Below are 16117 nucleotides of genomic sequence, written 5' to 3'. Positions count from 1 at the left end.
CTGCACTGCTTTTAGATTTTTTGGTTTCACAATGAATATTTTATCATACAAAGGCAAAGGAAACATGTAAGATGTTTATAGAACAGATTCATAAAATAAGTGAAATGATGATAATTTGAAACTCTGCTCAGAGACAAGTCAAAAAATATGTCCAAAAGAACATTTCCAGTTTTAATTTTAAAGACAACCTATTAATCTTATTATAAATATTAAAGAGATTTTAAACACAACAAAAACATTCTATTATTAACCACATATTGAAACAGATGACAAAACTGGAGGAAGCAGACCATTAAATGTTAACTATTACACTACAGAGATAAGATCAAGTAAAGGCTGCCAAAACTTCAACCACTGTTTTCATTTATTAAAAACTGTGGGGAATCTGCAAAGTGTTATGTTTTTTTGAGGCCTTTAAAGTTTGCAATTATGCTTTGCACTAATAAATAATTAAAGAAGTACAGTACAGCTTCAATAGTCTGCCCCAGTTTGATACAAAACATAGGAGCTGAAGTTGCACTGTCTTAGGAGAGACCTAGTCCATTCTAAAACACTCATTATTAAGATTCCCCAGGTGATGTTGTATTTTGCAGACATGCCTTTTAACACTTTGTATAACAGGTATAACAGCAATAACAATAATTGCAAAGGAGAGAGGGGGGTTTTATATCTCTGATTCCAAAGTGTTTTCTCCGAAGGACCAAGCTCTACTGCTAAATTGTGAAGTGAACTGAAGATGGAAATTTACAGGCTTTGTTTCTTCCATTCAGAAATACCAGCTGGGTAAATTCTTATTGTCTTGTAAAAACAAAGCAGCAAACATTTTTAGAACCCCACTGTATGCCTGTACAGCATCCAGCTTCTTTGTGAGTGCTCCACTAAAGGGAGTTAAAAATGTCTTATTTCTCCATCATTCTCTCCGATTAAGGTTAAAAAAAAGAACAGATGCAAGCTGCCTGCCAGTGCCCATTGTTTGGGATGGCCTGTGTGAACTAGAACTGGCAAACTGAAAAGGGCTGGCAGGAGACAGAGTGACCATCTGTACAGCCCACTTTCTCTTCAAGAGCAGAACCAGAGCAAAACTGCTGGATGAATCTAGTGTGTGACTCAGTTTCACCACACCTGGTGCCAGCCGGCAGTTCATCACGCAGTAGCTTACATTTAGAAAATGTTATAAGCTGTACTTCAATCGGTTCTACTACGGGAATTTTAAGTGGCAACAGTTTACTCTTCATGTAAAGTATAGCCTTTAAGGACTAGTGCCCTTCTACCAATGGGAGTAGAGTTGCTCTGCTTCAAGGCTCTGTGACCAGGATTGCTGCTTATCTAAAGCTGTGCCAGGTCCCTAGCCAACAGGACTGATTCTGCAGGGGGCATACTCCCCTGAGACATCACAGTCTTATGTGGACCACCCATTTCCGATGTTCTCCAAGCTAACTCATTCTGACAAGGGCTTCCTCTGGCAAGGGAAGGATCTGCCTTGTGGCAAGATCAGCAGATGGGAGTTTAGCAGTACAGGATCAGGATTAAGATACTTCCAAAAAACAAAAGAGACAGGGGCCAGCAGTACAACCGTTCAGATCTCTCTGCCCTCCAGTATTTCAGTTCTGAAAGCTATGTTAAAGCCAGTTTAAGATTAAAACACCTGTGCTTGATGGTTCATGCCTCAAGCCTGTAACACCTTAAAATCTGCAGCTGTAACAAATTCAATTTTACTTCTAAAATGCATGGGAGCTCAGCATAACGGCACTGCAGACAGTAAGCAACGGTCTACCACATAGCACAGCTCACAGGCGTGTGTGCAATGACAGAACTTATCTCTTCTGCCGATAGTGAAGGGGAATTCATTTTATCACCAGATCTCGTTTTAGAAATAAAAGTGTTAACCTCTGTTTCACATCCGCCTCCTGCCTGTCAACTACTTTAGTGTCAGTCTAATTCTGGTTCTGCTTGCGATTGTAGTGGCTCCTCTCTAACAACGCTCGTAACTCGCTGCTTCTTTTTTTCCTTCATCTCCGCAGGATAATTCTTTTCAATTAAGATGCAGAGTTTACCCCCTGTGTGATCAGTACATTTTTGGAAGTGTGTGGGAAGATGAGAGGGAGTGGGAGGTCTGGAAATAGCACACGACAATGCATCTACAACAGGGTGCTATACAAAGATTTTAAGAAATTCTCATGGGATTTCTAAATTTGTAGATTTTTTATGGGCAGCAATTTGTTTTGGATTGTTGTTGTCTGTTGGACTTGGGTACTGACAATCCCATCAATAGCTATGAGAAGAATATTTTTAACTTATTTAGAAGTTTTGTATGGGTTGTAGGCGTGGAGTGAAATACCGTGGAACTAACAGGGGTCAAATTGCTCCTAATGGAGCCGATGGAGAGTGCCTCAAGAAGAACGGTGAAATATTTGAATTCTCCAACTGCTTAACTTTGAGACAGAAAGAAGGGCTTGTTTTGCTTTAAATGAGCACACACCAGCTGTACACATGCTGCAAAAAGCAATAAAGCCGACAGTTTTTCAGACGCAGTGTGTGTGTGCGTGTGTGAGTGTGTGTTATGGCGAGAAGGTCATTGTCTCTCTATGTGCCTCTTTATGCATGTGATGAGGGACATCAAACAGTTCCACATCACATGGCTAGCAAGTGTCTGACACTGAGTGACACTGACAAGGGCAGTGCGATGTGAGTGACAAGCAAAAAAAAAACCTTTGTGTCCACCCCTCCACCTCCCGCCCCACCTGAGAAGAACACAGCAAGGTGAACTCGAAAAGCTTACAATTAGAACCAGTAAAACATTCCTTTGAGAGCTAAAGTGGGAGGACGACTGGGGTATGAAGCAGGAAATAGCTGCACCCCACTGCAACGCTGTTAGGTGATGAGCTGTCAAGGCAGGAATCCGAGGTCTGCAACCCCAGTGCTGAAAGCACCGAGCTCCTCCACAGCCACTCAGTCATGCAAGAGCCTCAGACAATCATTCTTCACCCACTAAAGAACCAAGGAAAAACTGCGGAAGACCTCCCTGGTGACTGGCAGCTACTTTTGCTTCAGAAAATTAAGTTGCTTCGAAGCGAGAGCCTGACCTTTAACACCAGCAAACGACGCGAGAGATGCGATAACGGAGGTGCGCGGCTCGGGAGCCTCTGTTGCTGCCTTGCTGTTGTTTTACTAAGGCGACAAAAGCAGCTTCTGAGACCAGAAAAAAAAAGGTTAGACACAAAAGCCTTCGGGTTAATTCTTTAAACCGTCGCAAGCTCTTATCCGTGTTTATTTTCCAAATATTTCTGGTGGTATAAACGCACAATTAATGGCGAGTAAAATAGAACACAAATCTGAAAGGGCATCTAGATCAAACTAGGAGGCTAAAGATACCATGCAAAGGAATCCTGCATTAGCTGAAAGAGAGTGCCTGAAAAGTATCTGAAGCGCTGACACTAATGGTTGATTTTAATATCTAAGTCAATGCGAGAGGGTTACATATGGAGTCTGGACCCCTAGGATACATTGAAAGAATTACACAGTACAGCACAAACAGGTTCAGCTACCCAATGGCGCTGCATAAAAAGACCAGCTGAAGACAAAGAAACCACAGTATGTGCCGCGGAAAAGCCTTGGGCTCACAGATTGAAGTCCGCATTCTCTCTGGAGGATTTTCATTCAAAGTGCAGGAGAGTATTACACCATGGAGGCACATGAGCACTGTATCTTAACTCTGCCTCCCATGCGAGAGAGTCCTTTTCTTAACCTTCTGCATTCCTAGTCTGCCGCGTCTTTTTAGAACATCCCGATTAATCAGTAAGCTAGGCTGTCAGTCAGAGCTCCATGTGAAATGTATGTTCCACCCCAGGCACCCTGTGGAAGGCAGGCACATCTTAATAAGACTGTCAGAATGCATGTGATGTTTGGTGTGAAATCACATTTTCTAAGCGTTCCACTGAAAGGCAGAGTGAGTCATCACTAAACATTTAATTATACCTGTGATTCAGTCACAGTCTTGAAGGATTCAAGTTCCGCATACTTATGTGAAACTACAATTTACTTTGGAAAATAGCAGAACACTACATGTTTAATTGCTTTAAAACAGTCACATACTTATGAGGAGCACTTGGTTTATTACACATTTCATTCCCGAAAAGAACTCTCTCTCTCTGTTGTTCAAGTTAAAGCTCAGAGTGGACCAGATCTAAAATTGGGACAGTACAGATTTCAGCAGGCACTTTCATTTCAAAGATAAAAGGACTTTTTCTTTTGCTACCTGGTCAATGACACAGAATACAGTTCTCAACATGTTAACACAGCCACTAAAAACCGCATGTGGTAACGCACTGCAATACTGCCAACGAACAGACAGCAACCAGGTTTCTTAATTTGACAAACGAACCAACAGCTGGTAACACCCAATGAGTGAGCATGTTTTAAGATAAACTTTTTCCATTTTTCTTTACTGTGCTCGAGTTAGATGCTCGCATTTCCTCTTTTCAAACGCGCACGCAGAAATGTATTATTTGTAATAGTCTTGCTATTTCCCCTCTGAACGCAATCATTGCTCCTACTCTCTTACCCATCTCTCGTTTTTGTCTTCTGTGAACAAGAGGACTGTTAAAGCGCCGATGCGGCGTATTATACTCAGAGCATAGATCATTTAAATTCGTCTGTTGTTTTGGGGGGCTTTTGTTTGTTATCATAATATTTCACACATTGTAATATTCAGGAAGAAAATAAAAAAAACACACGCTTAAACCTGACACTTAACGATATACAAACTCAACAACCAGGTTCCGATTTGCTTTCAGTGAAAAAGTAGAGCTTACTGGTTCACTTTTTCGCTTCACTTGCACAAATAAGCATCGGTCTCGGCTGAGTGAAAGCTGCGTCCTATACGTTTCCATTATTTCTTGTGCCTTAAGGTTAGCCAGCATTTAGCTATAACCTACATAACGCACGCAGTATCCGAAGTTTGGCAACAGTGGTATCGATATTAAGACTGCCAGCGCATTGTTTTGTGCACGATGTATGTGCGATTAGGGGGAAACATTCCGCTTGTGCTCTACTGGGCAATAACTCCTCAGCTTAGCGTACTGCTGCTTTCTTGGCGAGTGTTTAAAAGTGCATCCCCGGACCGGCTACTCACGTGTGTCCACAGCTGGCGATGCTGACAGGTTTGTGGTAGACCTCCAGGCAGATGGGGCAGGAGAACTGGGTCTCCAGGCTGTCCCCGGGGGCGGCCGCCGCCGCCGCTGCTCCGCTCTGCTGCTGCTGCTGATGCTGCTGCTGCTGCTGGGGATGCTGTCTGTGCTGGGTCGCCGACACAAAATTGCGGAACATCGCCATCATGAACTCGGATCTCAGACTGCCCTTCTCTTTCGACGTACGTGCGTGTGCGAGTGCAAGCGGGGCGTTTTTTTTGGGGTAAACATTACACACGGCATCAACCCTGCGACACAAATGGTGGCGTTACACACATGCCGGACGACAAAGAGGTAAACATTACAAGATAAAACAAAACCCTATTACAGTCCCCGCTAACCGCCAGTGTTTCTGGGTATTGATGTTCTTTCAGACGGTCACAATGGAAGAAATAGGGACATTTAAACTACAATTCCCATAAGCCAATATTCCCGTATAATATAAGGCCTCGGTAGTGGGCGCTGTTCAAATGTTTTAAGCACAAACTCCAGAAACGTGAAATGCATTTTTAGCAGCGTCCTTATGGATTTTTAAATCTTAGTAACATTGGACTGGTGGTGCTGTTGACACGATTCTTATTTGCCTTCCTTACCTTCTAACAAAATCTGAGTTTTGGACGGCTCTGACACTAAACTTCTTGTCGGTACGTCATCAAAAAGAGCGAGGCTGCACACAGCTGATACCCACATCCTCGCTGCTGTCCCTTGGATTGTGAAGTATGTCAATAGCGTTGAACAGGGAAAATGATATATCATTAGTTGGCTGTACTATACTTGAAACGATTAACTTGCAAAATAAATACTTGAGAAAATAATACGCCGATCTGACAAGGCAATCACGTGTATTTTACAGACAAACAGTGTAATTCTTCGCTGCCCAGAACGAGCCATGTGTCAGATCCACGAGGAATATCAGGACCATCTGGTGGAAAGCACAGGTATTCCCAGGTAAGCGTGATATACGAAGTGTATAATTCTTACAATTTCCCCGTCTTTTATTACGGCTTTCAAACCCTTCTTCCTGAAGGAGACCTTTTCCCAAAAACCTTTTCTTTCTTTCAAAACAAACGTGAGGGAGACTCAGAGAGTGTTTTCCATTCCAGTGTTTCTCAGAAGTGCGTGAAATGCAAGGAAGGCTCGGCAGTGCTGGTTATCCGTGCTGGAGACGCCTTTTGCAGGTAACACAAGTTACAAGTTCTCTGCAGCATTTAGCTACGACAGTACACAAAGGTGCACGACTTCAGGAAAAATATCAACCTTTAGATTTACAAGCAGTGCTGTAACAATTTTATTGTAAACATAAAAATAATATTTTTAAGAAACTGCAGGGGATCCGAGTACGTAAAAGGTTAACAATTGGCATAGCCAGAGCTACTGTAATATGAAACGTCGTCTGATCCTTTATTTAACGTTTGCACCAAGTGGGTTAAATTAAAAATCTGTGGAATCGTTCATAAAGTTTCGAGGATGTGCTAAAACGCTTGTAAACTTCGTTTATTTCATTTATGTGTCTCCCCTGTTATATTAGGATGGCTTGGAAAGATTTCCTGTGACTAAAGAATTTGACTTTTTTTAGTTTAAAAATGGAATGTTTTTGAAAATTGTATGGAATTGTCCATGCTGAACTTTCCCCTGTCCTTTACCAATCATGGCCTCCTAATGATCCCCATCTATGAACTGGCTTCATCACTGTTCTCCTCCCCACTGATAGCAGGTGTGTGGTGAGTGTACTAGTGCAATTTTGTTGCTGTCCAGTTGGGGGCTACACACTAGTGGTGGAGGGGAGTCCCCATTACCTGTAAAGTGCTTTGAGTGGAGTGTCCAGATAAGTGCGACATAAATATAAGGATTTATTATTTTAATTCAGGGGCTGCTTTAAGGAGTACTTTGTACATAAATTTCGTGCCATGCTGGGGAAAACCCGCCTCATCTTTCCTGGGGAGAAGGTGAGTTAACAATAAGCGTTTTCTTTTTCCCCCTTTTTTTTCCATTCCATTTACCGATTGTCAGTAACTCTTGTGTTCATGTCCAGGTTCTTCTGGCCTTGTCAGGTGGTCCTGCTTCAAGTTCCATGCTTTCCCAGGTCCAGGAGGTAGTATAATAATTTCTGTTCCCGAATGCTTTGGAGCAATGTTCTGAAACAAGTCTGCCTCTTGATTTTACACTAGAGCAATTAGGAAATGGTTGATTATTTTGATCTTTCAATTAACTATTCATCGTTATACCAACCATCAAGTGTGACTTGGAAATGCTCTTGATGTGCAGTTTGCTTAACATTCTTCACAACTATTTTTAAAGTAGTTTCTTCCGAGTTTCATTTCTGCCACTGATGTGTAACAGAAGTGAGATGACTACATTTGTCTTGACTTTCAGCAGGGGTGATCCCAGGCTCATGCTGTTGCAAGTACTGTATTATAATGGTGGTGTCATTAGTACTAATAATAGTAACTTTTAACCTCAGAAATGATCTAAATAAGCAAAGCGATTAATTGGTATTACCTGATACCTTAATTAACTAGTTCAAAGTTATCCTTTTTTTCTCTGTATTTTAAAGTCACTCTACTACCTTGGAAATGATTTTTCTAAATAGAACAAATAATAGTGCTGATAATATTATAAGTTGTTTTTTTAATGCAATGCATAAAACCAGTGGTCTTTGATTTTTCTTTTTGTTTCAGGGTTTGAGCCGTGAAGCTCCAAAGAAGTTAAGATTTATACCAGGAATAGTCTACATTGATGGTGATAAACTAATCTTTTTTAAAAATGTTCTGTTTTACAGTATGTACAGATCCATTACTTTATACCGCACATGAGAGACTTTTAGTTGGTATTTATGAGTGCTGTTTGTACTTAAAACTGAAAGCTGTTTATTTTTTTGCCATAACATCTACACTTTGAGGTTAATGAGTTAAGTGGTGTAGAAATCAGGGACCAGTACCACCTACAGCCATTAAGTGCTGCGCCAGCATTGGGTAATGATGACTTTCTCTGCTTGTTCTGCTCGTGAACATTGCAGATTATGAACTGGAACTGGAACTGCAACTGAACTGATTTTAACCAAGGGTTCTAAAGATGAATGGTCCTGCCTTCGGCTCCCTGTGACTAGACAGTTCCCTGGTTTCTGTTTATTTTCGTAATGTGTTTTATAGAAGGGTCTGCCTGTGGTCAAAGTCTAGAAGAGCGAGCAGGAAGCATAGCCCAGATGGAGTCTATATTCCAAGCCACAGGATTCCCTTTCTACATTGTCCACCTGGAGGAAGTAAGTAGTGTACTGCTTCTTCAGAGTGTTCAGTCTTCAGTGGTCTGTGCTGCACTGTCGTAAAATGATCCATTTCGGTCAGCATGGTTGTGTTATTCTTTCAGAGTAGCAGAGTTTTTCAGCCAATAATCACTCCATTGCCATACTCCAGATTTCCCTAAGGAACACTCTTACATGACTGCTTGGCTCAAAGCGTTTGTCATTGCAGTATTTAATCCAGTCGTTCACAGCTGATCCGTACTCTCTGAGCATGTTGTACAATACTGCATTTTTTTTCCATTGGTTGTTTCGTTTACCAGGTCTTCCACCTGCCCAGTTCAGTTCTGCAGTGCGTGTCCTCAATCCCAGGCAAGCCAGGGGGGTCTTATAAAGCTGCTGTAGACCAGTTCATCCAGCTCGGTGCAAACACCCAGACAGAGAAAAGCAATGCCTTTGCATCCCAGGACTCCCATCTGTTTGAAGCCCAATCCAGGCTTTCCGAGCTCTCTACCCAGGACAGGCCTGAGGAAGAGGGTCGAACTTCCGGTAGGAGACCCTTCACCTTCACGCCACAGGAAACCCAGGCTGTGGAGAGACTGCTGGACTCTGTAAAAACTCTGACGGCTAAAGAGCAGATACTGCAGATGCTGAGGTGAGATCACAGAGACATAACTCCAGAGCTTGGAATTTCTACATGTTAATAAAAACATTTTATTTCGTCTTGCATGCTTAACTCATCATCCTCTCACCATTTTTTAAAAATAAGAATAAATTCCTTACACTTGTATTAGCACTTTTCTGGACACTCCACTCAAAGGGCTTTACCTTGATTGATAATGGTAGTGGTAATGGGGACCCCCTCCACCACCACCAGCGTACAGCCCCCGCCTTGATGATGTGACGGCAGCCATAGTGCGCCAGTACGCTCCCCACACACCAGCTCTCAGTGGGGAGGAGAACAGAGTGATGAAGCCAGTTCAGAGATGGGGATTATTAGGAGGCCATAATTGGTAAAGGACAATGGGAAATTTGGCCAGGATGCCGGGGTAACACCCCTACTCTTTTTGAGAAACACCCTGGGATTTTTAATGACCAACAAGAGCCAGGACCTTAGTTTGACATCCCAGCCGAAGGATGGCGCCTTTTTTACAGTATAGTATCCCTCTTGCTATACTGGGGCATTAGGACCCACACAGACCGCAGGGTGAGCGCCCCCTACTGGCCTCACTAACACCTCTTCCAGCAGCAGTCTCAGCTTTCCCAGGAGTCTCCCATCCAGATACTGACCAGGCTCACACCTGCTGAGCTTCAGTGGGTTGCCAGTGGGTTGTGAGTTGATATGGCTGCTGGATTTAGCATCCTCTTTCAGGTGTGGTAACATGACTGTAATTGTGGTTCAAAATGTATTACACAGGACCAAGCAGGAATTGTGGAGTGTTTTGATGAGGGCATATTGGGATGGCAGGAGCTGCCTTGTCACAACACACATAAAGATTGTCAACAAACAGGTTGAACATTTTGTCAAATTGCTGTTTTCAGAGGCCGGAGCTTTGTATGGTAAAAGTATTCATTAACCTGTCTGCCAAAGGTTATCATCAGCTATGAAGACTTTCGATAGACATTTACATGATGTATGACCAATTGGCAAATACAACAACGGTGCACTTCGTATCTGGACAGTGCTGGAGAAGAAGACCTGATAAGAAGGCTTTACTTGCTACCGTAGGAATTTTGTTTCAGCAGCTGACATGCTTCTGATCTCTGACGTGACTGAGATTATCCGCTTTCTTTCCCATTAGGCACCATCTGATTGTGCACACAGCCCGGGTTAAGGGTTACTCTAAGGTGATGATGGGAGACAGTTGCTCTCGCCTGGCAGTGAAGCTCCTTAGTAACATCTCCCTGGGCCGGGGGGCCTCTCTGGCAATGGACACGGTGAGGACAGGATCGTGTGCGGGTGCAATGTTACGTTTGAAAAGAAGTGCTCTGTCAACCAAAACTATTCATGTAAAGTAAACTGTCAGTGTTTGACTGCATATTAAAGCACCAAAGGTCCACCACCTTAGAACTGGAGAAAAAAAGATCTGATCTAATACAAAAAAGAAATGTGCAGTTTTTAAACAAATATTCAAATATGAAATCACACTATGGTTGGGATACTGTAATTAGCAGAGTGCCTCAGGGACCACTGTGTTCTTCCTAATGTATGTCAAAGATCTAGATTCTGATACAGGTATTAAACTTGTGAAATTCATCAATGATACTCCCCAAAATAGGAGAATTGGCAAACACTGTAGATTCTGAATGGGAAATATGGAAAGATTTAGAAGTGAAGACCCACAGATGACGTTTAATGTAGCTATGTGCAGAGAATTCCATACAGGAAGCATAAACTATAAGTATCAAATGTGGAGTGGGAAATGAGCTTGAAGATTTTTTCAGAGAACTCGGACTCGAAGAGCTGCCCTACCTTGACAGTCCATGGGAACCTTTATGGCTTTGAGGAGAGACTATGAACCTATTCATGTATACAGAATCCTCAAAGCTCTTGACTGATTATCAACATTTTCACAATTAATAGTGAAATACAAACCAGAGGACACAAACCAAGGAAACCAAGATGAACAGTATTTAAAGCATAGAACAGAAGGCACCTATTTGCACATTGGGTTGTGGGAGTATGGAGCACACTACACAGCCATGTTGTAGAGACCATTACCCTGGGGTCTTTCAAGAAACAGCTGGATGAGATTTTCCAAGCTAGCACACCAGTTAAATGGCATTCTCCAGTTTACAAACTTTATGTTGTCTTAATGGAAGTTTCATTGTGTGCTTTAGACATGTTTGTGTTAGAAACTGGTTGATGGTTCTCAAATCTTAAAGGCTTTGTTCTGTGCTGCAATTTGAAGGGTTTCTCTGATCCCCGATACGGAGATATTACCATCGTCAGGCCCATGAGGGAGTACTCCTCCAAGGAAATTGCTTTCTATAATAAGATGTTTGGGGTTTCGTCCGTTTTCATTCCAAACCTCAGCACGAAGGTAAGAGCTAGAGATCACCTGTGAAGTGGGCTTGTTGCACTTGATATTGTTGCTTGTTAGTTTAGATGCTTGTATGTGTCTGAACGAGAGAAATTCCATATTAATGTTTATGTACTGTATATCTACTATTATGTACTGTATATCAGCATTATTCCATGCAAAAAAAATTAGACTATTCTTCAAATAAGCTGAGCAGATTCACCACTTTAACATTTATATACAATATCCTGTATGAGCAGAGCCGTAAGCTGACCTGAAATGAATATCGGAGGGATAATATAGACTGGAAAATGCAATTGAAAACTTTCTCAGACATAAGCCACCAATTTTATTTTGATTAACTTGGGAAAGGAATTTGTAAAACTTGCTTGTTTGGAAAAGGCTTAACAAAACTGAAGTAAAGGATTACAACTCAAGCAACCATTCAATTTAAGCAACAAGTTCTATTTGTTTTAAAATTCAGCTGCAGTTTTTAATGAGTGGTTGTTTCACATTTTAAGTGCTATAACGTCAAATAGAGGTTATTCCTTTGTTTTGAACATGACTTGCCTTGTCAGTGCTTGGAATATTGGTCCATGGCCTTGGGCTTCACTAAACACTCCCAGATACTCTCAGTTCATGGGAACAAAACAACAAATCAATCAAGTGGCTGTTCTAACAATGTGTGTATTTAATCATTCCTCGTGGCATTTATCACAAGAATGAGTAATTGTCCTGAAGCTGTGTATTTCCTGGGCTTGGACAAAATTCGTGGGCCAGTATACAAACAAGTTTAACAAATTCTTTTGCATGTGGAATTTACTGGCAGGCTCGGCTCTGTAATGTTTTCACACAATGGTTTTCATCCCTTCCTGATTCTCTTTAAACTCTGTACCCCACTTAACCTTTATGTGGGATGTTTTTTGATTGATTGTCCCAGAGCTGGCCTAAAATGGGAGACTACAGAGCTGATACCTTTTTCTTCAGTGGACTCAGGCCAGATTGTCCTTTGCTAATCTGCACTTAATCTAGGAAAGAGTAATGCTCTGTGTAATCTTCCTCTTCCACAAGCTCCAAAGTGTTTGGTTCAAGCCTTAAACTATGTATAATGTGCCCTGTACAGAGAACCTGATACTTAGAAAGAAAAGCTATCAGACATAACCCAGTGCACGTCAAAGATAAAAGGTTTTCTTGATTCTTTGTCTCAAGATTCTTTGTAAATTTGAAAATGCATTCCTTATCAAAAAAAATTCTGGTCATTCTGGTCACTTCTATGCGTGCTTGTCTTATGGAAGATCCGCAGCACTCGTGAACTTTATAAACCGTGTTTCAGTAGACACATGCTGACTGGTAAGTTCAGCATGAGAGACTGTGACTTTGTCTCAGTCTGATTCTGATGTCATAAGGATCCTATTCCAGATCCCCCTGCAAATAACTGCTATTTCCTGCCAGGATGAAATGACATTCTTTTAGTTAAAAAGACTCTCTGTGGTTACTGTTTTCTCAGGCACCTGAAAAGGCCAGTATTCAGCGCCTGACTGAGAGCTTCGTCAATAAACTTCAGGTGGACTTCCCCTCCACAATAAGCACTATTTACAGGTGATTTCCGAGAAGTCAGCTTTCCACTCATATTTAGGTGCCATTACACACTTGCATACCAGTGAAAAACAGAAGGACAATATTATGCTTGGGGTAATATAAATGAGATTGACTTCTGAGACTATGTACTCCATCTTTAGGCCAGCTCTAGGTGCGTAGTAGACTGGTAGTGTTGAATGTTGTAGGATTTTTCCCGTTTAATTTTCATGACCTTCTCTGAGATGTAAAAGTGAGATGTCTGTAAACTTCCGTGTCAGTTTTCCTGTTCACGAGTGTTTGGGACATCTGAATCGGCACATAGCACATTTGCGGTGTTTTTCAGGACCAGTGAGAAGCTGAACACTGCCTGCCCACAACTGAGCAGCGACCAAGAGCAGGCTGAGAGGTGCCTGCTGTGCCTGTGTGCTCTGGACACTGGAGCAGGTAGGGATCAGGACCCCTGCTGATGAAAATGTTACAATAAAGCAGGTTCCAGGGACTCCAGGAAATTGTTTTGCAAAGCAAAGGACAGTGCAACTAAGGTGTATATCTTGTAATGCTGCATTTCCAAATCTGAAAGTTCAATTCAAGTTTATTATTACACATACTGCAATGGACACTAGATCGTTTTGTGTCAGCAAATGTGGGGAGTTGTGTCACTGCAAAAAAAACTGACCAGAACTAGAATGTACATGGTTCATCAAAAATAATTGTATAAATATAAAGTACATTCCTCTTTCCATACTGGAACAGAATCTTTCGAGTTGAAAACTGTGAATTTATGATCTTAAGCCCAGTGGCAAGCTGACGTGTTGAGAACTGGTGATATCCTGTCTCTCTGCAGCGGAGGCCTCTGCCTTTCGTGCTACCTTGATCTCAGAGCAGCTTTCGCAGAAGAGCTGCCCTGAGCCTCCACCGGGGCTCTCAGCTCTCGGACTGCAGCGCCGCCCTGCAGGAGACGAGCGCACTGACTGCTGCGGGTCTGGAGGAGGGAGCTGCTGCTCTGCGGACGAGTAGGTCTAGGGCTCAGTTGCATGTTCTTGGTTATTCATTTTCAGGCACTGGACAGGTTCTGGGAGACTAGATGCCACTAGAAGAGCACTAGCAAGGTTCAAGGACAAGCTGTCTAAATGATTCTTTAAAATACTGCTGTTAACTCTATATCTCTTCTGCCCCATCTCTTTAGACATTGTACAGTATAGATCGTTAAGTGTATAGGGACTGAATAGAGATTCTTTGAAGCCTGTGTAGTTAGTGTTGCATGTTCCCATGTTTGTACCTGGCTGCCATATAACATGTTACTCTCCAGGGCGGCCTCTTCTCCCGACCCCAGGAGCCTCCTGTGTTACAGCTGCAGACTGATCATCAAAGACATGGTGAGAATAAAAAAAATGTTTTAAAAGTGTGCAAAACAGGACTGGATTGTCTTAAGTACCTGTTTCCTTATTGCATCCATGGGAATTGTGGGATTGAATTATTTTGTACTGAATAATACCCAGATCTTTCTGCTGTAAGTAGAGGACCTCTGCTTGATTAGACATCTTTTTTAAATTATTTTTCCGTAGAAAATTACTTTTCTTTTTCCCCCACAAGAGGAGTTGTTAACAGCAAAAAAGTCTTAATTCCCTAATATTTCTGTTCGCATTCAACAGACCTCTGTAGAGACACTTCCTCCATATATTGTGTTAGAAACTGAACACAGGAGGCGAAGGTGAGTCAGTTCCTTTAAAACTAATAAAAAAACAGTTGAATTATCTTGTGTTGTGAACTTCAAAGAGAAGTTTCATCCGATCCATACAGACGGCATTGCTGTTGCGGTCTTCTGTTTCTAGCATGAACTGGAATGTAAAGTTGAAGGCTGAATTCTCCTCTTCGGTCCACATATTCTAGGCTTGTCCAGGTACTGCTGCAGCTCTGAATGACTTTTAAAGTGTCAGATTATTCAGGATAGTGCACAAGAGAAATCTACTTTGAACCTCATTTTTACACAAGTTGTTTACATTGTGCAAAGAACAACAAATCAGAGTTTTATTTCCATCAATTAAAAGACATAATGTATATATACAGGAAATTGATGGTGTGTTGAATCTGAAAGGTGTGTGTGAAGTCGGTTTTACTCCTCAGGCAAACAGTGGGCAGAGAAACTCAAAATGGGGAGCAGTGAGGGGCAAAGCAGTGCAGTTCTTTCCCATTAAAATGTGTGCTGTGATGATAAAACATACTGGGGACATGCAGAAAGTAACCAGTAAGGTGCGGTTTTGCCTTCCTGTGTTGCCGACAGGGCTCAGATGAGAGAGGAGATCAGCGAGTTCCTTCTGGATCCTGCGCAGGAGTGAGAAGACCTGAGGTTTCCCAGCGGGAGGACACCGCTGTATCACCGCCATGTGTTCAGTTGTCTGCTCAGGCTCTGTGCTGCTTTAGAGAGCAGCTGACTCCATCGGAGAGACTTACCTTCATGCTCTGGCACCCTCATGGGTTCAGTCCCTTCTTATGGTTGAATACACAACTCTAAATGATCAAATCAACCAAATGTTTAAGTGCAGGCTGTACTCCATTTAAATGTGAACTTGAACTTGCCTTTTAACATTTTTTAGATCTGCTTACCCCCCCACCTCCCTTAATCTATCTGTCTGCTTTTTAGAAAGCCAAGGGTGATTTTTATGTTTTTTAACTCGGTTGTTAAAATCCCTATTCACAATTATTTTTATTATCATTTTAAATGGTAGCACTGTGTTCCTGTTTGAATGTCCCCTGCATTTGTGTACTGTTTGCTCTGTTATTTTAACTATAACTGTATTAGAATGGTTCCTTTTCCAGACAGTTATAAACATTTTTGAGTTTAAAGTACAGTAGATGACGTTAAGAATATGGTTTTGTTTTACTTTAAAGATGCTTTGCCATTTCACATCAATATAATCTTTAATGAATGGCAGCAGGGCAGTTTTGGTACCATTGTCATCACTACGTGACCATATAACCATCATTTTCTGTAAGGTTTAACTTAATTATGCAGACAGATGTTTTTTTTACAAAGAAATAAAGTGTACTTTAAGATGTATAATAAATTGGTTTGCAGTGGTTGGGTCTAATGAAAA

At 41.8% G+C, this 16117-nt stretch overlaps 2 protein-coding genes across 4 annotated transcripts in view; one reads left to right on the top strand and one right to left on the bottom strand.

Annotated features, from left to right (window-relative positions):
• rnf166 (ring finger protein 166) overlaps positions 1-5363 on the bottom strand; it is a 26208-nt gene extending 20845 nt beyond the window's left edge. For both annotated transcript variants that reach the window (XM_088939043.1, XM_088939044.1), the window contains exon 1: positions 5132-5363. In XM_088939043.1, the coding sequence (XP_088795169.1) occupies positions 5132-5334 (203 nt within the window). In that variant the 5' untranslated portion in view covers positions 5335-5363. The remainder of the gene's footprint in view (positions 1-5131) is intronic.
• Positions 2924-16117, top strand: ctu2 (cytosolic thiouridylase subunit 2 homolog (S. pombe)). Of its 2 annotated transcripts, none has more exons than XM_088939040.1 (16): positions 2924-3209; positions 6040-6134; positions 6290-6364; positions 7054-7132; positions 7219-7278; positions 7865-7925; positions 8336-8445; positions 8745-9076; positions 10224-10359; positions 11334-11465; positions 12952-13043; positions 13366-13466; positions 13867-14035; positions 14332-14398; positions 14675-14733; positions 15304-16117. In XM_088939040.1, the coding sequence occupies exons 2-16, from the start codon at positions 6076-6078 to the stop codon at positions 15356-15358; spliced, it is 1587 nt and encodes a 528-aa protein (XP_088795166.1). In that variant the 5' UTR covers positions 2924-3209; positions 6040-6075; the 3' UTR covers positions 15359-16117. The 2 variants fall into 2 exon arrangements, with proteins under 2 accessions (XP_088795166.1, XP_088795167.1); XM_088939041.1 differs by lacking the exon at positions 2924-3209 and adding an exon at positions 5828-5903.

The sequence above is a fragment of the Atractosteus spatula genome, chromosome 21, assembly GCF_055471065.1.
Source record: "Atractosteus spatula isolate fAtrSpa1 chromosome 21, fAtrSpa1.hap1, whole genome shotgun sequence".
In the NCBI taxonomy this organism is placed as follows: domain Eukaryota; kingdom Metazoa; phylum Chordata; class Actinopteri; order Semionotiformes; family Lepisosteidae; genus Atractosteus; species Atractosteus spatula.
Note: the sequence above shows the minus strand (reverse complement) of the source record. Positions and strands in the feature narration are given on the sequence as shown.